The sequence below is a fragment of the Hyperolius riggenbachi genome, chromosome 9, assembly GCF_040937935.1.
Source record: "Hyperolius riggenbachi isolate aHypRig1 chromosome 9, aHypRig1.pri, whole genome shotgun sequence".
Taxonomy (NCBI): domain Eukaryota; kingdom Metazoa; phylum Chordata; class Amphibia; order Anura; family Hyperoliidae; genus Hyperolius; species Hyperolius riggenbachi.
Window position 1 is genome coordinate 29,069,761 of NC_090654.1, and position 26,830 is coordinate 29,096,590.

Here is a 26,830-nt window from a genome sequence, read left to right on the forward strand (position 1 = left end):
ATTGACCGTATGGAGGATTAAGTCTAACCATTCCCTGCAGATTGATTATATTACTGATAATGCAGCCTATCCATTCACTAGAGACCAGTGACATCACCGTGAATGCAGCCTATCCACTCACTAGAGACCAGTGACATCACCGTGAATGCAGCCTATCCATTCACTAGAGACCAGTGACATCACCAAGAATGCAGCCTATCCATTCTCTAGAGACTAGTCACCTCACTGAAAATGCAGCCTATCCATTCACTAGAGGCCAGTGACATCACTGAGAATGCAGCCTATCCATTCACTAGAGACCAGTGACATCACTGAGAATGCAGCCTATCCATTCACTAGAGGCCAGTGACATCACTGAGCATGCAGCCTATCCATTATCTAGAGACCAGTGACATCACTGAGAATGCAGCCTCTCCATTCACTAGAGGCAAGTGACATCTCTGAGCATGCAGCCTATTAATTCTCTAGAGACCAGTGATATCACTGATGCAAGATAACTGCATACACCTGAATACCAACCAATGTAAAATTTGACTATTACCATAACACCTGCTCAGCAGGTTCACTTGATAAAGGTTCACTATCCTTCACTAATCTCATACTCCTTACATGCCTTGAAGCACAAAACAGGCAGTGCTTATTCTGGTTTTAGGAATGATGAAATATTATTAAGATACAAATCTCAAAAGAGTCCTTAAAGAACTTTGAACATAGTTAGATGGCAGCGTAAGCAGAAGGTCACAATAAACCCATTACTAGGGTCACATTCTAATAAGCTAGTAGATGCCCTGTACATGTAAGGAGAAAGTTTTGCCCACGGACTATGTCATCCTGAACCATTCTCGTGTTTGGTCTACATTGGGTGTGGTGCTAATGTCGTCAAATGTCGTCTAATAAAAAATATCAAGGCCGCATCGAAATGCTTCTCTTTGCCACACAGTAATGGTCGTTCACATTTTTTAGGGCTTTAGAAGTAAACAAGATGTGAATTATGGTAACTAGACGCGCTGACTTGGCTAGCAATTGTCCGCTTCATTTGTGTATTGATCTCTGCTCCTAAGCTATATATCATTTACAAACAAGATCGAAAAGTTCATCAAAGAGAGTCAAAAAAACATATTTCTTGGTTCAGACAACCCTAAACTGATTTAAAGTTCAGTTTGAGTGGATGCTTAGGGTTACTAAATGCTTTGGGAAAATAAAATGATAGAAGTGTTCAAAGATTTCTACTGCCCCAAAGTTTACACTTCACCGTCTGGTGGAAACTGGTCAGGTAAACTATCTTATGTTTTGGGGGGGTTTTTACTGTCTCTTTGGGACTCCAGCAAAAAGATCTCCGCTGGACTCCAGCAAAAGATCTCCACTATCCTAAGCTTTCAGACCTGCTCAGCTGCTGTGCACAATGCATGGGGCTTCATCCCGAGTACGTATTTTGGCACTGGATGGTGCCGCTTATAGTAATATATTAATAATTTAAATTACCAGTATGTTACTATGAACTTCCTAGCACCTATTCTAACCTTTACCCTCTGCCCTGTGTGCCTAACCCCAACCCCCCTCACCTAAGGCCTAACCCTAACCTCTCCAATAAGTGCCTAACCCAACCCCTCTCCCAATTCCCAACCTACTGTAGGTGCCTAAACCTAACCCCCCACCTAATGCATAACCCTAACTTCCCCCATAAGTGCCTAACCCTAACCTCCCCCATAAGTGCATAACCCTAACCTCCCCCATAAGTGCATAACCCTAACCTCCACTATAAGTGCCTAACTCTAACCACCCCCCCCCCCCCCCCACTTAATCTGTAACCTCCCACGTAAGTACCTAGAAAAGAAGATCCACACAGACTGTCTAACCCTAACCCCCCTGTAAATGCCTAAACTTAACTTTCCCTGCAAGTGCTTAAACCAAAAATCAGTTGCCCAATTGACGGATAGTTGTAGCCAAATGTCTTCAGCCATCAAATTATGTGTAGCAGCCGATCAGCTACTAGGGTGCCCAAATGACCTCTTGGGTGCTTAATTACCGAATATCACCAATCGCGGCACACAATTTACCTGATCCGTCCACCCCACACACACTGGATTTTTTTATTTACCTTATTTAATGAAGATTATTTGAAATATTAGGCCTAGTCTTCAAACCACTGTACAAGCTATCTCACACCTGACCTTATTCATGAACCAATCCCGAACCACTCTTTACCACCAGTTGCCGGTCTGAATTACCGATGCTCTCTATACTCATGACTTTTTCTCATGCACAGCTACAGGATTTCTGTAGATCGACTTTTCTCTGGAATGCTTTTCTTATTAGGCTTTCCCCAACCTTGAGAGGCCCAAACAGGCCCTCAAAACTCCCCACTTCCTTCACATTTTCCCCTCTACCCCAATTGGTCATTAACTAACAACTTCCATATAGTGATGAGCACAAATTACGCATAATCATAATTTTGCGCCGTAATTCACAATGACGATGCAAAATTTTGGGTAAAATAGTAATTTCGTTTGTAAATGAAATCAGGTCAGGAACCCTAATTTTGCAGTTTTGCTGAATTTTCTCAGAATTTTGCGCCGACTTTAGCGGTTAATAGCAAAGTCCCCATACATCCTATCAGAGATGGCCCGAACCATTCGCGGGCGAACCTCTATGGAGCCGCTACTACTTCCAGGTCGCAATGACCCGGAGTAGTACGACTGCGCTGGGCCGGCGGTGCACATCTATGATCGCGCGCCCGTTGCCGGCCACTCTCTGCGCATGAGCGTGACGTCACTCATGACGTCACGCACATACGTAGAAAGTGCCCGGCAACAGGAGCGCGATCTAGGACGCGCACCGCTGGGCCAGTGCAGGCGTACTACTCCGGGTCATAGCGACCCGGAAGTAGTACAGGTGAGGAGTTCGCCGACATCTCTACCTATCATCCCCACAATCAATACGTATATTAAGGAGAAGGGTGGGAGTAAAAGAAAAAAAGAATTTTGCAAAAAAAAACAAAACATTTTTTCTTTCAATTTTAAAATCAGTCTTCGCAAAAGCTACAAGGTCTTTTTGAAAAATATATATTTTTTGCCTTGTTCTCACCCTTCTCCCTAATGTACGTAGCAATTTTGGTGACGATAAGTTGTATGAGGGCACAAAATTACACAAAAATTACGGGAAATTACGAATGGATTACACCAAATCTAATGAATGTCCAAATTGTAATTACGTATGGGCGTAATTGCGAAAATGTACGGGAAAGTTTGCATAATCGCAATTAGCAGATTCCGATCATCACTACTTCCATAACTTCATGCTGCTGGCGACTACTCTACAGTGTTCTCCCCAGGCTCTTTTAGCTGGGTGCTCCACCCGGCTAGTTTTGGTGACCACCCGGCTGTCATCGGCTCATCTTCTCTGCTGTATGCAGAGAAGCGCCGGCCCTGCATTCTGTTATCACGCCCCACCTGGCTACTTTTTCTTGCCACCTGGCTACTTTTTCTTGCCACCCGGCTGGAAAAAATTTCTGGGGAGAACACTGCTCTACTATTGTATTTTAGTTGCCCTACCAGGGGTGTAACTGGAGATGAGCAGCCCATTCACAGGGGGGCCCAGAGCTGTGGGGAGCCCCCAACTACTAACCTTCCCTTCCTCCGATACAGGGGACTATACTTCAAATCAGGTGTTTTGTGGCCCCACTTGTTATGGGTGTGAAGATCATGGTGGCCACAATTCTTTCATGGCCCTTGTGAGATGGGCCCCAACAGAGGGCACCAATGGGAAGCAAGGGAAGTGATGTAAACATTGGGGGGCCCCATCAAAGTTTTGCTGGAGGGCCCCATGAATTGTAGTTATGCCGTTGTACCCTACCTCTCGGACTGTAAGCTGTGCAGGTCCAAGTTTCTCTCTCCGCTAGTGCCATGCTTCACGTTTTTCTGTCTCTCTCTGTACACCACTTTATTACACCACTGTGTAATATGTTGGCACTTCATAAATAGTAAAATGAAGAATCCAGCATGAAGGCTGAGAGAACACCCTAAGGTAGGATGGGAACATCTAAAATTGTAAGAGGTTCAAGAGAACAGATCAACGGGGATATGTGACACCTTGGGTGGCCTACAGAGATATAACCAATATATCACTTTTGAATACTTCTAAAGTCTCAACCACAAACAAGCTTATGCGATCACTTAAAGTGTACCGGAGACAATATAAAATAAAAGTTTTATACATACCCGGGGCTTCCTCCAGCCCCATCTGCTCGGATCGCTCCCACGCCGCTGCCTGCAGCTCCGGTATCGGGTCCCGTAACTTCGGCCAGTCTGCGCAAGAGAAGTGCGGCTGATATGTAGAGAGCGCCCTTCTCTTGCGCAGACTGCCCGCGACTGGCCGAAGTTAATGGGGTTCTGTGGAGCCTTAAAAATAAAACTGACACTTGCTCGCTCCTGCTTGGGAGCTTACTGCGCAGGGGCAGTACAAGAAAACCTTGTACTGTGCAGTAAGCTCCCGGAGACGCGAGCGGGAGCAAGCATTATTCGTCTTGTTAGACGAATAATTAGACCAGACTGGCGGCGGGGAACGTAGGCTCGTAGGAGGACAGCGCAGGACATGAGGGGGGCCGATAGAAGCCTCAGGTAAGTGTCATTTTTTTGAAGCCTCCACAGAACTTCTTTAACCTCCCTGGCAGGGCCGCGGGAAGGTTTTTTTTTTTGCACATTTTTTTCTATTATGTAGCTAGTTACATGATGCCCCCCTCCCTGTGGTGTCCCTCCCACCCCTCCGATCGCCGCCGGCGCGCTTGCCCATAAGGAATTCCCGTTCTGAACGGGATTTCCTTTAGGGCTTCCCCCGTCGCCGTGGCGACGATCGCGATGACGTCATCGACGTCATGGCGTCAGAGGGAGTCCTGATCCACCCCTCAGCACTGCTTGGCACTGATTGGCCAGGCTGCGCACGGGGTCTGGGGGGGGGGGGGGGGCCCTCTAACGCGACGGGTAGCGGCGAATCGGCGGTGAGCGGCGGCGACCTCGGAATACACGCAGCTAGCAAAGTGCTAGCTGCGTGTAATAAAAAAAAATTACGCAAATCAGCCCAGCAGGGCTTGAGAAATCCTCCTGCGCGGCATAGCCCGAGCTCAGCTCGGGCTTACCGCCAGGAAGGTTAAGGGACCCGGCGATACAGAATGCTGAGGACGGCCGCGTGGGAACGATCTGTGCCCATGGGGCTGGAGGAAGCCCCAGGTATGTATAAAACTTTTATTTTATATTGTCTCTAGTTTCCTTAAAGCATTCAGTAATGCTTTCACAGAAATAGTTTTTTTGATAACTGCTTGTGCATCAACAGCAACGTCGGCCAGATAGGGATTAAAACGTCACAAGGTGTTATGTCGGTAAACACAATAGGCAACTCTTAGATTGAAAGACACTCTTAAGGTGCCCATTAACAGTACAATATTTTCCTTGATCATTCAATCAGATTTGCAGGATTGTAAGCAATCAGAAGGTAATTATCGATTGTTCCCATAAAAGGGTTGATTAGGGCGCTTTTTCTCTTCAGATACAATCGTAAAAATCGAACATTCTGATTGTCAACATTCTGTATTCCAATTGGCAAAGGATGGTTGGAAATGTCGATTTTCGTTTCTGATGGATTGCCAGATTCCAATAAGATTACCAATTTCTGCAGAATGTTATTTTTTGGTTGTTTTGTCAATAAAGTTAGTCAATTGTAAAAAACAAAAACTTGTGTTTTTTTTTTTTTTTTTTTGTAGAAACAGCTATTTATTTTTTTTGCGGATATACACTATTATGTGGAATCCGATTTCCGATCAGCAGCCGCAGGTAAACTTCTGCATTTGCCTAATGTACGCTATTATGCGCAATCTGCATTTCTTGTTGGCATCTGTGGTAAACTTCTGCATTCTGTAATTGGCCTAATATTTCCGAGTCTTCTGATTGGCCCAAAATTCCCGCCATAATCTGATTTCCACGGCACAATACTGATTCTCTGATTGGTCCAATGCTTCTGGCCTAATGTTTCGGTAATGCGGTATTTCCACACACCGATTTCTAACGCAGAAAGCAGATTTTGGAATTCCAGAGAATTTGAAAGGTCATCTCTACAATTGACCATAAAATCAATTTTCTCCACATACTGTGTGGTTTTCTGGACAATTCCATTGTAAAAATCTGATCGCATGATCGCATCTGAGGAAAATATTTTATCAACAATGGGCACCTTTCGTGAGTTGAGAAAAACCTGGTTCTATTTTCAAAATGGCCGCCTCTCACTAGGGAAACCGGTCCGTCAATAAACACATTATTTTTTGTTTTGTTTTTTGGCTATTCAACAAAGACGCATTTGCTCAAGTTTTTATCTTTTTTTGATTGTTTTTAGCATAAATCTAATGATATATCTATATATATATTTTTTTTTTTTTGTTTAGAGGAAAGCTTTTAAAAAAAATATCTACTTGGAAGCTACAAAAACTAGCTGCAGCCTTTAGCCCTGCAGCAAAAAGACTCGGCCGCAAATACACAGTGATTCCTGGACCAATAAACCCACCCTCACCCCAGGGGCGTAACTGCAGGGGAGCACCCAATGCAACCACAAGGGGGCCCAGAGTTGTAAGGGGGCCCCAACTACTACTCCCTCCAATAAAGGGTTTGATCTTTCAGATCAGATGTTTTTGTGGCTACACTTGTTATGGGTGTGAAGATTTATATGGGCACAGTTGTTTTATGACCCTTGCAAGGTGGGCCCCCAGGCTGTGAAGGGCTCTAGGGGTAGGCAAGGGAAGGGGATGAGACCATTGGGAGGGGCCCCATGGATTTCTGGTTACGCCCCTGCCCCACCCCATCCATAATTGTCTGCCGTTATCTCATGGTCTGGACAATTTTCAGACCTCTGCACTAGTATATACTGTATATGTTTATCTAAATATATATATATGTTTTTTAATTCTATTATTTGGTTCTTGTTGGTGCAAAAAATACATAAAGAAGTGGCATGTGCTCAAGTCGAACTCAAATCGATGAGCGGTGCCCATCGAACGACCTTTTCGTTTGCTGCCACCTCAAAGCATTTAGGGCTCAGTCTTGTTGCCCTCATTTTGCGTCTACGTTGTGTCTGGATCAGCAGTTTATTTGAGTAATAGTGTAGCATTCGTATGCCAAGCACAGAATTTCAGAGGAGTGTGAAGGAGCAAAGAATTCCTGGTCTGTTTTTGTTTCTTTTCCTTTGCAAGCCCCATTGGCCACTGGGTCTTTTTTTTTCTTTTGTGGTTGGCGTGATCAATCATGGCAGAGTCCACATTGCTAAGATCTCCACCGAGATCCAGCGTTGTGGCGGTAACCACCTTCGATGTGCAGGCACTTGTTATATAAACATCTGTAGTAAGAGGAACAGGCCGTGAAGTTGAAAGTCTTTGAACTTTTTCGAATTTGCCATCGCTGGCATTAGCCCCTGTGGAAGTGCCCAAAACATTAGAGGGCAGTAGCAGAACAGAAAGGGCAACATCAGGAAGATCGGAGAATGTGTTGATGGGAGGAAGTGGGATGCTAACCCTTTAAGTCTCTACAAAACGTTGCAGGTAACTTGGCAGTGAGTGAGTAGATGGACCATATTGTCTCCAACTTCTAACCGATGCTCTGCTCCTTGACCTGTCATGAGGGTGGGCTGCTTTCCTATGTTAAAGGCTACCTCATGTTAGCTGAGATTAGGTGATTATATGATATTTTTGGAAGCTGGCAGTCCCAAAGCCCTCCTAAACATTCCTACCGAGGTCTAATTACCACCTTGTGTCGGGTCCTTTCTCTGCCCGCTCAGCAGCTGCTAGAGCTGGTGTGGGGCGTTGGAAACGATGCTGAGCTTATCCCCATAGGGCTGTCAGACAGAGGAGTTTGTGGTGTCCCCACCGCCACCCCTAGTCCCCGGGATTCCAAGACCACAGTGAGCAGATGCTGTTGCTGCTGTCGGAGGGCATCCACAATGAGGACGGGAAGAGTGTTGAACGTGGAAGTGATCTGGTCCAGCTTGGTCTCCAGACTGCCGATCTGCTTCTCCAGGTCCTCACTTCGGTCGTTCAGCTCGGTTATGAGGTCGTACATCACGCTTTGCATCTGTAGAGATTTGAGGACAATGAAGCCCAGTCATGACTTGGAAATACAGATAGGTAAGAGGAAGTCAAGCATGAATTCTACATTGAACAAGAACACTCATTTTAGTCAACTTTCTTCATGAAACAACATGCAAAGCCACCTCTCACCTCTTGTTTAAAAAGAAAACATCATATAAAATGTGACAGTCTGAATAAAGATGACTGCATTTATTGGTATATGCTCAGGGCTGGATTTACCATAAGGCACTGTAGGCACATGCCTACAGGCACCTGATGATGGAAAGGCGGCTCACTCCTCTCCCCTAGTGCCTCCCTCCCGCCTTACCTATGCTCAGTCTTGAGCAGAGTGTAAATGAGAGGATACTCACCCGGGTCTCGACATTCCAATGACCAGAGCTCCCTTCAGTCGGGGGCACCTCTAGCTACCTAATACTGAGGGTTCCTCTGGCTACCTAATGCTAAGGGGCACCTGTAGCTAGCTATGACGGACAAGGGAAGTAGGGGAGAAGTGACTGCTGGGCCAGCCAGCACACTTGTGGCGTGGTTCGGCAAGGGGGTTTGTAGGTTCATGGAGGGTGAAGTCTAGTGTGTTAGGACATCTGTGCCTACAGGCTCCTTTGATATAAATCCAGGCCTGTTCATGCTATGACTAAAGACCATACCAACTATGCAATTTGTAGCTCGATTCTTCCAACGTCCGGCAATTTTTTGAGCGATGAGCAATCATTTGCACAATCTTGCAATGTGGATGTGCAATTACGCGAATGGCGCTTGGTGACATGCGAAGACAACAACTGTTATGGAGGATTGGATCTCTAAAGCTGAACCTGACGACGTAGGAAGATGTATCCATCAACATCCCCAGACAACGAGCATTCCCCGATCCACCTTCCTGCTGACAGGTACACGCAATGTCACACGACTGCCACTAACGAGAGTTCAAATGATCGTGGCACTTTGCGGGGGAGTCGTCGGGGGATATAAAAGATCCGATCTGCAGTGACGGTCGTTATCATCGTGCGTCGCCAAAGTTCATTCGTGTAATCACGTGCCTGTGCCCACGTTGCGAGATCGGGAAACGATCGCTCGTCATAAAAAAAAAAAAAAATCGCTGGTTGTCGGAAAAATCATCATAGAAATTGCTTAGTGGGTTTGGGCCTTCCCCGACGGCTCCCGTGCAAAGTGCCACGACCGTTTTAACTCTCATTTGCGCCCATCGTGTGCCATCACATGTACCCACCAGCAGGTAGATGGACCGGGGAACGCTTGTCGTCGGGGGACGTTGCTGGGATCCATCTGCGTCGTCAGGTGAGTACTCAGCTTTGGAAGTGATCTGTACTCCGATACATGAACCAACACGCCTGTGTCCGAATTGGTGATGAAATCACTTTTACTTTCCAGTGGAGAGGACTTTCCTTATTCTGATGTCTACTTGGTCTGGCTAATCTGTGTCCAGTTCATGAATCATTTCAATGTGGTGAGCGGTGGGATCAACAATTGCTTTATTGATTCATGTAGTTGGGTGCTATATACAGTCATTCAAGAACCAGATTTCTTGGGGCTTATTGTTTATTTTCCCAAATTAGAACTTAGGCCTGACTTTCTGCAGTAAACCTGGAGAGAAACGCTCATTAGGATACTAAGTACAGTCTTACTTTTGAGAGATCCACCAAGGTGTTGGCCTGGTCACTGAGTTTCCTTTGTTCCATCTTCACACTCCGTAACCTGCAGAAGACAAAAGTAATCAGGCTTCTGAACTTCAAGATCATTGTTGTGAGTCTTCATCTGCCTTTCTAACTGAAGGGAGGAAGGAGAAGGTAGAAGATGGGGTGAAAGGAGAGGAGTAAGGCTGCTTTCACAGTGGGACGTTAAAGTCCCACGTTACAGCAGCCTGTAACGCAGCCCAACTCACAGTAATGTAAAATCAATAGGCTGTTCACAGTGCCCACGTTGCGTTGGAGTATAACACTGCACGTTAAATGAAAGTGCAGCGTGCTGTGCGTTATACTCGTATTTGGCTGCGTTAGACTGTTTGCACATGCTCAGTAATGTTTTTTGGTTTTTTTTAAATGTGCCGCATGCGCCGTTTTCGTTCGATCCGTATCCATCAAAAAGTATGCATCACGGACACATCAAGAGACGCATAACGCAGATCAATGTAACGTCCAACTTCAAAGTTAACATGCGTTGCGTTATGGGCACGTTATGCGACCTTAATGTCGCATCAAACGCAACGTCTTAGTGTGAAAGAGCCCTAAAGGAAGAGAAGGGAAGTGAGAAGAAAGAATGTAAGAGGACGAAAGAAGGGGTAAAAAAGCAAGAAAAGAGGGTGTAAGGCAAAAAGGGAGGAAGGAAAATGGGATGTGAAAATGAGAAAGAAAAGGACAACAAAAATAATAACAGAAAGATAGAAAAGACAAAGAACAAAAGAAATAAGGAAACAAATGAAAAAGAAAAACAAATGAGGTGAGAGGAAAACGCATAGGAGGGGCACAGATTTGGGAAAAGGAAGTTAAATAATCAGGAAGTAAGGAAGACGTTGGCAGTCTTGGAGGGAACAATGATTTGATGAAGTTTCAGAACAGGAAGCTGCAGGAGACCTTTTCTCATGCAGGAGTCGGGAGATTTCACTCACTGGTGAATGGCTTGCAGGAACTTCCTCTGGTGTTTGCGGACTTTCGCATGGTCAATCTTCTTCAGTAGTTTTGTGTGCTTGTAAATAAGCCACGTTTCCCGCAGGACGTTGGCTGCCGCATTCTTTATCTGCAATCCGCATACAAAGCATAGTACGTTAGGTCACTCCCACTGCAAGAACTCTCCCCCAGAAGTCCTCTAACTTCATCCACATCTTTCACATGGCCCTTCCCACAATATCATTCTTCTCACTCCTCCCACATTATTCTTCTCACTCCTCCCACGCCATCATTCCTATCACCACTCCCACTCCATCATTTCTATCACCCCTCTCACATCATCATCACTATCACTCCTCCCACATTATTCTTCTCACTCCTCCCACTCCATCATCCCTATCACCCCTCCCTCACCATCATCCTTATCACCCCTTTCCCACTCCATCATTCCCTTCACCCCTCCCACTCCATCACCCCTAGCACCTCTCCCGCACCAATATCCCTATCACTCCTCCCACTCTATCATCCATATCACCCCTCCCATTCCCTCACCACTATCACTCCTCCCACACCATCATCCCTATCACTCCTCCCACACCATCATCCCTATCACTCCTCCCACACCATCACCCCTAGCACTTCTCCCACACCATCACCCCTAGCACCTCTCCCACACCATCATCCATATCACCCCTCCCACACCATCATCCCTATCACTCCTCCCACACCATCACCCCTAGCACCTCTCCCACACCATCATCCATATCACCCCTCCCACTCCATCATTCCCATCACCCCTAGCACTTCTCCCCCACTAGCATTCCTAATACCCCCACACACCATCACCCCTTCCACTCCATCATTCCTGTCACCCTGACCACTCCTCCCACAGAAAAGGCTGTACAATGGTCATTCAGTGCAGATTACAAGTAAACAAAAAAGGTTTATAACAGCTATTGCCCAATACAAATTAGACAATGCCTGTATAAATGCATTGCAGGGTAATCTTCACCCTGATGTAAAGAAAATCGTAAACCTGTCAACTGTAATGATTTGTCAAGTTCCAGTTATGTCCGCACAGGCTCTTGAGGTGTTTAGTGTGTTAAATGTTTGTCTGGTGCAGTGAGGTATCTCTAAAGAGGCATCATTTAAACCAGGGGTGCCCAGTGTGTAGATGGAGATCTTCTGGTAGATCTCAAAGGACCTCTGGGTAGATCCCACAATGCCCTCCTAAGTGCCATACGCATCATACTCAGTCTCTTTGACGGAGTTTGTGCTCATACCTGACACATAGCGGCGCAATCACGGGTAGTGGAAACATTGCAGCGAGATTACATGTGCAATCGCAAATCCTAGTGGAAAAGGTGCCCAATTGCTAGGGGTGCTGGTTCACACGTAGTCCCTAATATGTACATTATGTTGTGATACCTGCTGCTACCGCTAGAGGTCAGTGGAGTATTGACTGAGGAAAAGAAGCTACACAGTATACAGTACAAGTTCCTCTGCAACAGACATTGCTCTCTGTTTGGATAAGGGCTGTGTCTGCTTCATTCCTAAAACATGGCATTTTGATATATGGAGAAAATATCTTTAGGTGCTTCTGAATCGGAGGGGGGGGGGGGATTAAATGTACCCCATGGTGGGATAGATGACCTCCTCCTGAGTGTTCAGATGCTTATTGTCTTCCGGGTCCCTCCCATTCCCTGCCCCTGGTCCTTTAAAGTGGATTCAGGTTAAACTTTTACTCATTGCAGAATTGTGTTCCTTTCATATAGTTTATAGGGCATTCCTCAAGCCCAATACTATTTTTGTTTTGTTTTAATACTGTAATTCCCTATAAACTAAACAAGCCTCGCCCACAGCTTCTCCAGTGCCTTGGCACTCTCAGACCCAAGTAGCAAGGGCTTATGGGAGCTCAGTCTGGGCAGGAGGAGGAGGCTTATGGGAGCTCAGTCTGGGCAGGAGGAGGGGGAGGTGTTACTAGCTAGAGATTTCAGAGGCAGAGGGGAGGAGAGGGGAGTGAAGTTTTCACAGGCTGTGGGCTGGAGATGCAGATCAGCTTGCCTGTGTGTAATGTGACAAACAGAACATGGCCGCTCTCATTGCATCACAGGAATAAATAATCATAAACTGTTGAAAAAGTTTGCAGCTAGATATCTCTAAACTTTAGAGAAGATATATACACAAGTTACTTGTTATAGTTAGTTTTTCATCTCGGATCCGCTTTAAGTATTCAATAGGATTCCTCAAATACTTTTTTGGACATTCCCCCAGGGAGCACTACTCACTGTGGCGTAACTACAATTCATGGGGTCCCCCAGCAAAACTTTGATGGGGCCCCCCAATATCCACACCCCTTCCCTTGCCTCCCCCTGGTGCCCTTCACATATCACAAGATTCTGCATCTCACAAATCAGCTGCTCTGCCGAGGCTGCAGTGATTCCTGAGCTGACACAGCTGAGAGTCACAGATGAGGGGGAATTAGACAGGCTAAACTCTCTAAATATACACACAGGGTGCATTTCTCTAGGTTTCCCTTCTCTCCTGTGCAAGAGTTCAGGTCCACTTTAAGGTGACCATGCACACTTGAAAAAAAATCACATTGACATTAGATTCAGTAAGCACATTAAATGTAATAAAACTCTATGGGCTTGATTCACAAAAGAGTGCTAACTGGGAGTATTCCAGTGCCTGACAGCTGTTTCGCTGGCTAAACCAGCTTCTTCAGAGGCAGTAGTGCCTCTGAAGAAGCTGGTTTAGCCAGCGAAACAGCTGTCAGGCACTAGATAACCCCCACTGCTTTGTACCTTGCTCTCCCAACCGGAATAAAGGGATTTTATTGAAGTGGTGCCCCGCTTTGACTCTTCCTTACAAAAAAATACATGTGTCTATGTGTAAAATGTACATTTATTTCAGTGAGAAATGCACTATGCATTTATTTTCTATTATGTCGCCGTCACTTACAAAAGCTAATAAATATCTGTCAGGCTTCAGGCCAGGTACACACCATGCAATTTCCCATCAGAACGATGGGTCGAAGCAATAATTTCCAACGTGTCCCATCTGCTCCCAATCAATAACAGGAGTGATTTACAGATCACTACTGCATACAATCGATCTCATTATCGATCGGTATCATGTCAGAAATTATCGCTTCGACCCGTCGATCTGGAGGAAAATTGCGTGCTGTGTACCTGGCATTAGACTTGTCCATCTTCTCTTGGGGGATTCTCGGGGCTTTGTTTATTTTTAAAGCATTTACTGAACTGCAGTTGCTCAAAATAGTGATGAGGACAAATGTCGCATAATTGTAATTTAGCAATGTAATTCGCAATTATGATGCAAAATCGTTATGCAAAATTAAAAGTTAAAATCTGACAGAACTGGCAGGTTTTGGACTAGTTAATCTCCTCATGTGGGATTCTCCGGGATTTTTGTTTTGTTTTCAAAAGCATTCCCTGAATGGCAGTGGCTAAGTATAACTGACAAAATAGTGTGCAAGCGAGTAGGGAGGCTGGCTGGTATCGTACTATTTTGGCAGTTAAACTTAGCAACTGTCATTCAGGAAGTGGGTTAGAATACAAAGAAAACTTTAAGAATTCCCCACGAGGAGATGGACTAGTCCAAAACTAGTCGGTTCTGTCAGATTCTAACTGCTTACATTTTTCGCCATAGTGGTCCATTAACCTTGCTCAGAGATAGTCAATTCAAAGTGGCCCACGGCTGTGTCTGAGTTGTCTCACTTTACTCACCCGTTTTGTTAATTGGGTGTCCATCATGAAATTATGGACATGCTTCTCGGCTTTGGTGAGTTCCAGTTTCCTGGCCACGACAGCAACCACTAAGGCAGTACAGCCGGCGCCCTGCAAGGGAAGAGACACAAATTACAGAGTGGCACCTCTCGTGTTGTATTAAAGAGACTCTGTAACAAAATGTTCAGACTTATTTCCTCTATCCTATAAGTTCCTATACCTATTCTAATGTGCTCTGGCTTACTGCAGCCTTTTTTAATTGCACTGTCTCATATCTACTGTAATCTTCTGTTCTTTGTCAAGCTTTGTCGACCCTGGGAGGAATTCGCTGCCTCTGCTGTAATGAATGCAAGTTATGCACGCCCCCTCCAGGCTCTGTGTGCTTTGTTTACTCCTCATAGTGTGAGACTGAGGGGGGAGGGAGCTGCCTGTCACATGCTAAGAAACTGTTAGAATCCCAGACTGGAGTGCAGATAATTCACTATGTAATAAAAACTTGTAGTATACTGTAACATTTTCTGCTAGGAAAGTGCTTTACAGTTGGAATTTCTTATCAGCGCGGGTCACACTGTAGTCACTTCCTGTCTGAGTCAGGACTGAGTCAGCCACTTACATGCCTGATATTTAACTCTTTCAGGCAGAGGAAGAAAAAAAGGAACACAGCATAGTTATTTGTGTGCTAGGCACTGTACATACCCATGTCTATCTCATCATGTCACATGTCACTTCGGGTATCTAAGTGACATCGGGCTTGATGCATGAACCGCCAGTAACTGCGCACCAGTACTAACGTCAGGCAAGTAGCGCACATGATGCAATTAGTGCTATGCATGTTGCTGCTAGGGTAATACACAGTATGCTACTTGTACGCTACTCCCCTGGCGTTAGTACTGGTAAAATGGCCGTGTGCTGCCATTACCAGCAGTTCCTGCATCAGTCACAGAAAGAGAATAATACATTCATACAACTGCATTGGAAAACTTACAGTGTTTGGCCAAAAAATAGACACACCCCTTATTTGATAATAAGCCAGTCCAACAATGACATAGAGTGACTTAACAATGCAGAGTTGCTTATGTAAGGAACGCTCTGCTTCAGACGATGTCGTTATCACAGAAGTTAAAGAGAGTCTGAAGCGAGAATAGATCTCGCTTCAGACCTCATATATAGCAGGGGCACGTGTGCCCCTGCTAAAACGCCGCTATCCCGCGGCTTAACGGGGGCCCCTGTCCCCCCAAACCCCCTCCGTAATGCGGGGGAGCGCTTCCTGGTTGGGGCAGGGCTAACCGCCGCAGCCCTGCCCCACGCACGTCTGTCAGCGCGTATCTCCGCCTCTCCCCCGGCCCTCTCAGTCTTCCTTCACTGAGAGGGGCGGGGGAGAGGCGGCGATGCGCGTCTGAAAGACGCGACTGGAGGCAGGGCTGCAGCCTTTATCCCTGCCTCCAGGAAGAATATTACCAGCAACCATTTTCCGACCAACTTTTGCGGGGGGTGGGTTGGGGGTGAAGGGACCCCCGTTTAGCCGCGGGATAGCGGCGTTTTAGCAGGGGCACACGTGCCCCTGCTATATATGAGAGCTGAAGCGAGATTTAGTCTCGCTTCAGTGTCTCTTTAATGTCAGAATTGTAAGACAAAAGATTAACGTGACTTTGAATGAGGGATGATAGTTGGTGCAAGAAGAGCTGGCGCTAGCATCTCTGAAACAACTACTCTTTTAGGATTTTCTTGCCCAACAGTATCTCGGATATTTCGGATAGTTAGCCAATAAATGGTATCATCCCGATTTAAAACTTCTTGCTTTTACTGATGGCTAACACGGTACAATACCCTACGGATATTTAGAGAGTGGCAGTTAAGTAAAAAAACTTCAAGTGATAAGGACCATTCTTGTAAGAAAAAAGGCAGGTGAACGAAAGAGGTGAAAGGCAAGTAGCACGCATAGACCGCAGCAACAGAAGGGCAACAACACGACAAATTACTGCTGAATTCAATGCAGGTACATCACAAAGCATATCCCAACGCAGACTTTGCAAAGGATGGGCCTTAGCAGCAGGAGACCATCAAGAGTGCCTTTGGTGTCACAGAAAAATAGGAAAAGACGCCTGTTGTAGGCCCTTGCTACCGTGCTTGATCGGTCTCACATTGGTTGCAGGAACATCAATTCAGAGTTTAACCTCCTTCCAGTCCCCTGACCTCAACCCTATTGAGCATTTGAGCATTTGAGGGTCGAAGTCAAAAGATCACTTCAAAGCTTTGAAACACCACCATCCAATCTGACCCAGCTAGGAGCTGCCATTACGTCAGCATGGGCCAACATTCCTCAGCAACGGTATCAGCATCTTGTTGAGTCTATGCCAACAAGATTATCAGCTGTGATCAGAGCTAAAGGTGGACCAGCTCGTTACTAGAGGGTGTCTTCATTCTTTGGCCACTCAGTATAGATTACATACATGAAACTAGTTATTACTCATGATGCAATTACATCACAAGGGCATGCTGTGAGCTAAGGTTCCACAGAGGTGGCAGCCCCAGGACCGCCTAACGCCGATCGGCGTCAAGAGCGGTGGGCGGAGATTGAGGGGGATCGCACATTTTTTCCTGTTTACAGCGCTGTGATCTGTGTGCAGCACTGTACAGGGGACAGCTTAGTGACAAAGCTGTCCCCACGAGTGGCCCACAATGTGATCCCCTCTCATAGGCTGATGGCTGTGAGAGGTGATCACTGGTTGGATCTCAGGGGGGAGAAATGTAAATAACAGAAAAATATCAAAATATAATAAATAAATAAAAGAATAAAATTAATTAAAAATAAAAATTACATCACAGCAGCAATCAGATGCCACCAACAGAAAGCTCTGTTGGTGGCAACAAAAGGGGGCAGATTCATTTGTGTGCCCACATCCCCGCTTGAGTGACGGAGCGGACCGCCAAGAGTTTGCTAGCAGACTGAAAAGAGACGTCAGTTTCTTTTGCTTGTACATCACTGCGATCTGTGGCGTAGCAATAAGGGTTGAAGAGGTTGGAAGACCCTCCCTCAACTGCAGATTTACCTCTTTATTGGCCCTATACTTTTAATAATCACTTCTGTAGATGCTTTGAATGGTAGTAATCATTCCCCATCCCCTTCTTGCACTTCTCACACTGTGGTTGTCCTTGGCAGGTTTTAGTAGGCGGTATTAATTTTTATGTATGAATGCTGGGGAAGGGGGGGGAGTGGGGAGCATGTAAAATACAAATTTTCTTTCATGAGTTAGTAGCGAATTACACCTTTTAAAGTGAAACATAGCAAGAAACACACAAAAAATGTAAAAACTACATATTACAAAATGATTTTCAAGGTCAAGGTTTTTTTTTACTATTTTCTCATAACATTAATGCAGTGCCACCTCCTCCCTTATGCTGTGCAAGTCAAATGAAACACTGCTGCTCTCCTGCCTCCCCCTCCTCACTCACTGTCAGACTCCTCACACAGCACAACAACAAGGGTTCCCCAATGATGCTCTCCTGCCTCCCCCCTCCTCACTCACTGTCAGACTCTTCACACAGCACAACAAGCTGCGTTTCCCCAATGATGCTCTTCTGCCTCCCCCTCCTCACTCACTGTCAGACTCCTCACACAGCACAACAAGCTGCGTTTCCCCAATGATGCTCTCCTACCTCCCCCTCCTCACTCTCCCAAGTTATATGGCCCCGCAGTGAGCTGTTAAAGCTGCAGAGCACTGAATTGTAAAAAATCACCTGGTCACTAGGTGGGTGTAAGCGTGTGTTCCTTAAGTGTTAAGCCCTTTCGGCACCGGCCGCCTAATCCCCCTTAAGGACCAGGCATTTTTGCTGAAAGGGGGGGGGGGGGGGGGTGCGTTTTGGGAGGGGGGGGGTTAGGGCAGCCGGATCCCTGCAGGGTCTTGCTGGGCTGTGTCCCCCTGTGTGGCCAGGTGTCCCCCGTTCAGCAGCTGCTTTCACTCACCTTCCAGGCTCCAGCGACGAGCCGTAGCGGACCCCTCTGCTCCGGCCGGCATTGCTACTCCTCCTGCCGCTCAGTTCCGGGTCACGGCTTGATGACGTCATCAAGCCTGGACCCGGCGCTGACATCAGAAGGAGCAGAGATGCCGGCCAGAGCGGTGGGGAGCGCCAATCGTCGCGGGAACGGCAGGGAGCTGAGTGGATCCTCTTCTTTCCCCCCTACCGCCGCAGCTGTCAAAGTGATCACTACGATCCGCCGGCGACCGTAGTGATCACATGAGTCCTATGGGAGAAAAGCGCTTTACAAATGTTATTGTATTGTATTGTATTATTGTATGATCAGCAGCCATACGCGATGGCTGCTGATCACTGAGGGGAGATGTCAGCTGTCATATGACAGCTTAATCTCCCCCTCCGGTGCGCACAATCACGTCGGGACGGTTCGTTAGTGCGGACGTTGAATCAACGTCCAGTCAGGGCAGCAGCACCACCTGCTGGACGTAGATTTAACCTACGTCGGTCCCGAAAAGGTTAGTGGTTAGATCTGCATTGCATGGAATCAGTTTAACTGGAGTAACACAGGCATTATGTAATGAGTTAGTGTATAGCTATTTTGTAATTAGCACAGATGTAGAGCATCCCTATTTCAAGCAGAGACTATACAGTTCAGCACTGGGGCACTGGTAAGCTGTTTGTTGTTGTTTTTAAACACTATGCTGATTTGAAGCAGAAAACACAATTTATGCTTGTAGGAGATAAGACAATAAAACTTAACTTTCAATACATTACTAAAAATAGGTGCTGACTGTACTGCTTATGAAGGTTTTTGACATAAGAGGATGATGGGGAACCAGGAGTCTTTAGTGGCCAGTAGGTCCACAGTATTATCAGGATGTTTTCCCCTCCTAACCTCTCTAATCAGAATGCATATTTATTACATATAACACCACCCTCCCCCTATTCCAACATGTTTCACCCCCATAAACTCTGGGGGCTTCATCAAGGGACAAATACAAAGAGCAGTAGTGCATAATGTGCATACAAAATCATTTTCACCATTTGGGGACCAGGTATTTTATATGCGGGGGGAGGGGGCACATTTGGGGGGGTTCAGGGAGCCGAATCCCTGCTGAGGCTTGCTGGGTTGTGTTTCCCCCCTGTAGCCCGATGTCCCCGCTTTAGTCAGCAGCCATTACTCACCTCCCAGGCTCCAGCGATGAGCCACTGCGGACCCCTGTGGCCGGCATCCCCGCTCTTACTGACATCAAGTTCCGAGTCGCGGCTTGATTACGTCATCAAGCTGGGATCCGGCACTTACGTCAGAGCAAGCGGGGATGCAGCCCAGAGTGGAGGGGACCGCCTATTCGCTGGGGGAACAGCAGGAAGGTGAGTGGATCCTCTTCTCCCCCCCCCCCTTCCTATCACCGCATCAGTAACAGCGATCACTACGATTGGCCGGTGATTGTAATGATCACTTGGCCAGGAGCCATACGCGATGACAGCTTAATCTCCCCTCTCATGTGTGCACGATCGCGGCGGGACGCGGCGTTTACTGCGACGTAGAGTCTACGTCCAGTCAGAGCAGCAGCACCACCTGCTGGACATAGATTTGTACTGTGTCGGTCCCCAAAAGGTTAATATACATTCATATTATTATTGTTAAAGTGGTCTGAAAGTCAGCATTTCGACTTTGCTGTAAAAGATTCCTTACAGCTTTAAAGAGAACCAGAGATCCTGTAAAGAAAAGAAGTTATACATACCTGGAGCTTCCTCCAGCCCCATAAGCGCTCATCGATCTCACGCCGCCGTCCAGCGCTGCCCGCAGCTATGAGAACCGGGACCCCGCGCTGTTCCGTCAGTCAGAGCCAGTCTAGCGTAGCAGAGGTGCGCTCTTTGCATATCTCTGCAGCACTGTAGGGAGAGATACGTAGAGGGCGCACTTCTCCTGCGTAGCCTGGCTCCGATGACGTCACTGACGGGAGCCGGTTCTCGTAGTTGCGGGCAGCGGTGGATGGCGGCGTGGGATCTTTTCTTTACAGGATCTCTGGTTCCTTTTAAAGCTACTATCCCAGAATTTTTTTTTGTAGCTGAACATCATTGAAATGGTTAAACACAGCAGTTTGTCCTGCTATGGAAAGGCTATTCAGCTTAAAATCTGCATCTAGACTGGAGATAGCAGTATCTTTATTTACATTCCAATGTTGTAACATGTGTGTAAACAACTGAAAACACTCTCTGAGAAGCTGTCTCTGCTTCAGGCATACACACAGTTCAGAACAGCTCACTAGAAGATTTTAATATATAATAGAAAGCAGCTGAAATAAAATGCAATGGCAGCTTTCAGGGCAAGATAAACTACACTTTGGAAATTTGTAATTTGTGCGCAAAAGCGAATATGATAACTGTATGAGTAGTAAAAAGTAGGAAAACACATTTTTATTGAATATTATGTCAGAGTTTCAGACTACTTTAAGCTGTTCTCTCTCTTTTTTTTTTTTTTTTTTTTTTACCAGAACTCAGATTTATGGCTGCTAGCAGTTACTAAGTCTGGATGTTATAGATTATGAGCCACAATTTTAAAACCTGTGTGACTCATTTGATCATTCAGGTCTTTGAAGTCGGTGTGTAAAGCAAGTGTTATCGCCGAGCATTCCATGCCTATTATCTTTCCAGGGGATAGAGATTAAATTGTAAGGAATAAGACGGAAGATAAAAGTAGCGTTCTGACTAACCAGTTGTGTGTGTGCTTGTGTTCAGAAGTCATGTTAAAGTAGAGCTCTAACTGGCAGTGATGTATGTGCATGTACTGAATGCCCATCCCTTATAGTTATGTGTTGATCACTTTATATCAGGCCCGGATTTACGTCACAAGAGCCTATAGGCACAGATGTCCAGGCACCCTACACTCCACCCTCCATGAACTTACAAACCACCAACAAACTGCACCGCAAATGTGCTGGCTGTCCCAGCTGTCACGTCTCCCTTACTTCTCTTGCCCATCATCAGTAGCTACAAGTGTCCCTTATTATTAGGTAGCCAGAAGTACCCTCAATAATAAGTAGAGGTGCCCCCAAGTATTAGGTAGCTAGAGGAACCTCAGTATTAAAGAAAACCTGTAACATCAAAAAGTTCCCATGGGGGGTACGCACCTCGGGAGGGGGAAGTCTCAGAGTCCCAATGAGGCTTCCCACGCCGTCCTCTGTCCCACGGGGGTCTCGCTGCAGCCCTCCGAACAGCGGCGATGTAAATATTTACCTTCCTGGCTCCTGCGCAGGCGCTGTGGTGGCTCTTGGCTCCGAAATAGACAGAAATACCCGATCGCCGTCGGGTCTGCTCTACTGTGCAGGCACAAGTCTCCGGCGCCTGCGCAGTAGAGCGGACCCGACTGAGATCGGGTATTTCCGTCTACTTCGGAGCCGAAAGCCGCCACAGCGCCCCCGCTGGAGCCTGGAAAGGTAAATATTGAACAAGCTGACGGATTTATCGGGCTGCTGTTCGGAGGGCTGCAGCGAGACCCCCGTGGGACAGAGGACGGCGTGGGAAGCCTCATTGGGACCCTGAGGCTTCCCCCACCCGAGGTGAGTACCCCCCAGGGGAACTTTTTGATGTTACAGTGTCTCTTTAAGTAGCTAGAGGTGCTCCTGACTGAAAGCAGTAGGGTTAGCCATTCTATGACGGGGGAAAAAAACACATATATAAGTAGATAAATACTTGATCAACTTACATAACACATGTATTGTACTGTCTATGTTTTGATTTCAGTGAATTTTACATAGTAAATTAAGAGAATTCTGTTCCTGGTGGGGACCATGTCTTTTGCCCACAGTTTAGGCTAAATCCTGATGTCATTTCTGCCCTTTACTTTTTTTCTTTTCTCCTCCAATCGCTGAGTCACCACAGCCTTGCTTGTAAACACAAGTGAGCAGAGGATCATGTTTCAGATAAGCAGCTAGGCAGGGAAATAAGTGAAAGAGGAGGAATATATTATAGATAAAAAAGAACCCCCAGCATGCAACTGTTTGGCAATGGCAATTAAAGGGCCAGTGCTCCTAAGGTGTGTGATAACTCCAAATCATAGCAGCAGAGAAAGTTTTGAATGCAGGATTAGCATCTTTATCACTTAATACACTCAGACCAGTTGCTGTTGAAATTTGATTTTTATGGCGACAATCCCACTTGAAGGGACTTCTGCAAAAGATCTGTTCCTGCAAAAGATTCATTCCTGCAAAATGCATTCATAGTCTATGAGATCTGCAGATCATCATACACACCTTGTTCAACAGACATTCATCTGCAGATCAGATCCACCAGGATGGATCTTCAGATCTGCAGATGATTGTCAGATCTGCAGATGAAGTCTGTTAAACAAGGTGTGTATTAGATCTGCAGATATCATAGACTATGAATGCAATTTGCAGGAACAGATCTTTTGCAGATACTGATCTGTTGCATGTGTGCAGCATCTTTGTGTGCAGCATCTTTGTGTGCAGCATCTTGCAAAGATTTCTGTCTGATGGGGACATAGAATAGACTGTGTAGGTATGGCTCTCATACTACATGGAAGGGGGTAAAATTGGTCTGTGATCTTTCATTTTCCAGACTATGGTCTGATGTGTGTATGCACCTTAAGTCTGAGTAATCTGGACTGTTCACGTTCAAATCCCTACATAATTTGGGGCTTGGATACGTGAAGGACATGCTGAAATTTCACCACACCTCTCACTACCTCAGATTAACAGGATCCATAAATTTGGTCACTCCTAGAGTGCACATCAAAACCTTCGGAGCCAGAGCTTTCTGTCATGCTGCCCCTACCCTTTGGAATTCCCTACCACAACCAGTAAAGACAACCCCATCCCTGGAGTTATTCAAATCCAGACTGAGGGCTGGTGCACACCAAGAGCGCTTCTGAGCGCTTTTAAAAACGCCATCGCTTTGAAAAGCGCTTGGCTAATGTATTTGAATGGGATGGAGCACACCAGAGCGATATGATTTTTCCCCAAACGTGGATTCTGCAGCATTTCTGAGGCAATTCAGCCTCAATGTTAAGTATAGGAAAGTGGAAAATCGATCTGAAAAGCACTAGATTAGAGCGATTTTCCAAGCGTTTTTGTTACAGAAGCTATTCAGTTACAGCTCTACTGTAACAAAATATAAAAACTGCTACACCAAAATACGCCAAAAATCTCTAGGCATGATTAGAAAATCGCTAGGCACAAGCCTAGAATCACCTAGGAAAATCATTTCAAAAAGCGCTGAGCGTTAAATTGCGATTACACTAGCACTTTTTGGTGGGCACTGGCCCTGAAAAGCCACCTGTTTAGCCTGGCATTCGCAGACATGTAGAATTCTTCCTCTGTTCCACGATTTACCAATCAACCAAATACTGGTCTGAGCCATGCTTATGCGCTCCTATGGGAGAAAAGCAAATGTTGATTGTTGTTGTTTTGTGTGTGTTGTTTCTTGTGTGCCCCCAGCTGGTGCTTAGATTTCTGTCCAGAGCATGGGAAGATCTATTTTCCTGCATAGAGTCAGGTGACTGTCTCAGCTTAAAGGAATACTATCGATGTATGCATTTATTTTTAAATGCTGTATGTTGTAGCACACATTAGGACAAGTACTAGGAGCCATTTGATTCCTCACACAGCTGGTCCTCTCAGCTGTAAAATCCTCCCTCAGTTTTGGCGTCAGTGTTGGATACAAATGTATCTAATACTGAGGGCTCCCAGAGGGCTAGACCATGTCTCTGCACAGGGGAGTTGCTATCAACTCCTCAGTTTATAGTTTAATTATCACCTTGCTGAAAGAATCTTGTTGATATGGTGGTAAGGGGTTAAAGATTCTAGCAATGTGTGTTTATTATCTTTGCTTCTCTTTACTGATAAAGATACTAATAATGCTAATTGTAGACAGTGGTCTGCCCCTCTCAGCAGCTTGTAAAGTGGATACAGCCTGGAGTGAATCGCCTCAAGCAGGCAGCCAGTCTGAGTGTAAACACAGACTATTGTTATAGCTAGTTATATTCCAGCAATATTATAGCTCATTTAGTTACCTGTTACCACCTCAGATCAGCCTATTTCTCCTCATGTCTGCTGCATGCTGTGAGTGACACAGTGAAATATATTTGTGAGCTGTGTGACACAGTAACCAAGCAGCTCAGGGTGACCCAAACTACTATGAGCTGTGTGAGAAATGAATTTTTAAGCAGGGATAGTGAGAGAGAGACCTGGGTGAATAAATAAAGTGCCCCTAGCACTAGTGGTAATGTGTACACTAATATAGAGCATTAAAAAAAAAAAGTCGTTTCAATCGATAGTACTCCTTTAAGCTTTTAAGACACCACTATGCAGTGGATATGAATGACAGCGAGTGCTGCCTAGTACGTGAGAAGGGGGTTCCGGAAGCATGGCGAGGCACGTGAGAAGTCTCCAAGGAGGATGAGTGAAGAGGCTACTTTTCGTGTTTGCATCATCTCTCTCTCCACCACGCTGACCCCTGACCCCAGCCGCCAATTTTCAGCTTGCCAATTTCAGTGAAGAGGAACACAGCATGCGCCCGGAGATCGAGGCCTACGCGTTCCCCGGGGGTCAGTCTCCGTACAGCACTTCATTTTCTCTTCTCTGCAGCTAAATTAACTGACTGCCGGCCCAATATGGAGCCGCTGTCGTTCCGGTGCCTCAAAGAGGATCTAACAAGCTGGGAAACCAATTAAGAATGAGAATATTAAAGCCGGGAATCAATAAATAGAACCAATTAACACTTCTGTCTCTCCTGCCCTTAATGATAAAGCCGGCAATATAGGAATCCATTAGCCAAAGAAGCCATGTTCAGCCTTCTACTTCATTATGCAGAATAACCGCTCCTTTATGCAGAAGCAGAACGGAGGAAAAAAAATGGGGCTTCCCCGGTCTTAAAGAGAACCTGAGGCGGCATCCTTAAAGCGGTTTAAAACTCTGACAAAATTTTCAACAAAAATGTGTTTTCCTACTTTTAATAACCCATACAATTATCATATTTGCTTTTGTGCACAAGTATTAATATTCATTTAGATATTGGCCTCAATTCACTAAGCTTATCTCCTGTCTTTAATAACGTTTCTCTAGTTATCACCATGGTGACGAGGCATGTCATATTCAGGAAACATTTTACCTCAGGCAAACCTAAAGTTAACTCTTCTGTCTTTAAGTTAAGTCTTCAATCCTTAAAATAACTCCAGAGTTAAAGACAGGTTGTTAATTAACTGCGTGTGAAAATAATTACAGAGGAGGTAAATTAACTACAGAGGAGGTAAATTAACTACAGAGGAGGTAATTTAAGGAAATTAGAGATAAGATAACTCTCTCACTGTGTGGAGGTAAGTTTTCTCTTGCCTTATCTCCAGCATGATCTTAGTGAATTGAGGCCATTATAACTTCCCAAAGTTCAGTTAATTTACTTTGAAAGCTGCTGGTGCATTTTATTTATAACTGTTGTCATTCTGTTTTAAATGCTGCCAGCAGTTATTTCTGATCTGTTTTTCACTTCAGCACTCATCAGCTGAAGTCCTGCACAGCCAGAGAATGTTACATAAATGTATCAAGTAAAGAATGTGTACACAAGATAAGATTATAAACAGTTCGGATGCGGGTTCTCCCTGCAGAAGAAAGAGTCAGCCCTGTGATGTAACCCTTTGAATGCTGTTTTACTAAAAAAAAAAAAAAAAACCATTGCGTTAGTATACTATATGCTGTAAATAATCTTTTACAGCAAAGAAGAAATTCTGGGTTATATTCCGCTTTAATTAAAATAAAATAAAAACATACTACCTGCTCCACGCAGCATCCCGGGTCCATCTGCGCCACTCCACGCAGCTCTCGTTGATCCCCCGTTCATCCTCCGCAGCCGGTATAACCTCCATACACCGGCGGAGAAAATCCAAGATAGCTTCCGGGGTCACTGCTTAGATCCCGATTGGAGGATGCCAGTGGAGGCGGGGAGCGAGGTGATGAGGCGGGGGAGCAAAGCAACAGAGGAGGCGGGGAGCGAGGCATGGAGGAAGCGGGGGAGCAGAATGATTGATTTATTGAAGGTAAACGGGATCAGATTGTCGCTAGCCTGTCACTAGCTTTGTGGGGGCACAAAAGAACCCAGGGGGGACTCACAGCGGCACTAGACAGACACGGAGGCATGTTATTCAGCAGAGAACATGCCTCTATGTCCTATAATGTAAAAAAAAACAACTTGGGAACTTTAAGGTGGCCACTAACAATTCATTTTCTAGTGAAAAATTGTTCGAGCGATCAGAAAATTCTGATCCGAAGTGAAATCATTCACTACACTATCAACGAACCAATCTTTGTTTACTATCACAATTGGCAAGGAAATCCAGATTTTGGTTAGAAAAT

The 26,830-nt window shown here is 45.6% G+C and overlaps 1 protein-coding gene across 2 annotated transcripts in view; it reads right to left on the minus strand.

The window, feature by feature from the left end:
- Positions 1–5,254: 5,254 nt before the first annotated feature.
- KCNN3 (potassium calcium-activated channel subfamily N member 3) overlaps positions 5,255–26,830 on the minus strand; it is a 196,268-nt gene continuing 174,692 nt past the window's right edge. For both annotated transcript variants that reach the window (XM_068252282.1, XM_068252283.1), the window contains exons 5-8: positions 14,487–14,597; positions 10,737–10,864; positions 9,757–9,826; positions 5,255–8,102 (exon numbers count right to left, since the gene is read on the minus strand). In XM_068252282.1, the coding sequence (XP_068108383.1) occupies positions 7,806–8,102; positions 9,757–9,826; positions 10,737–10,864; positions 14,487–14,597 (606 nt within the window). In that variant the 3' untranslated portion in view covers positions 5,255–7,805. The remainder of the gene's footprint in view (positions 8,103–9,756; positions 9,827–10,736; positions 10,865–14,486; positions 14,598–26,830) is intronic.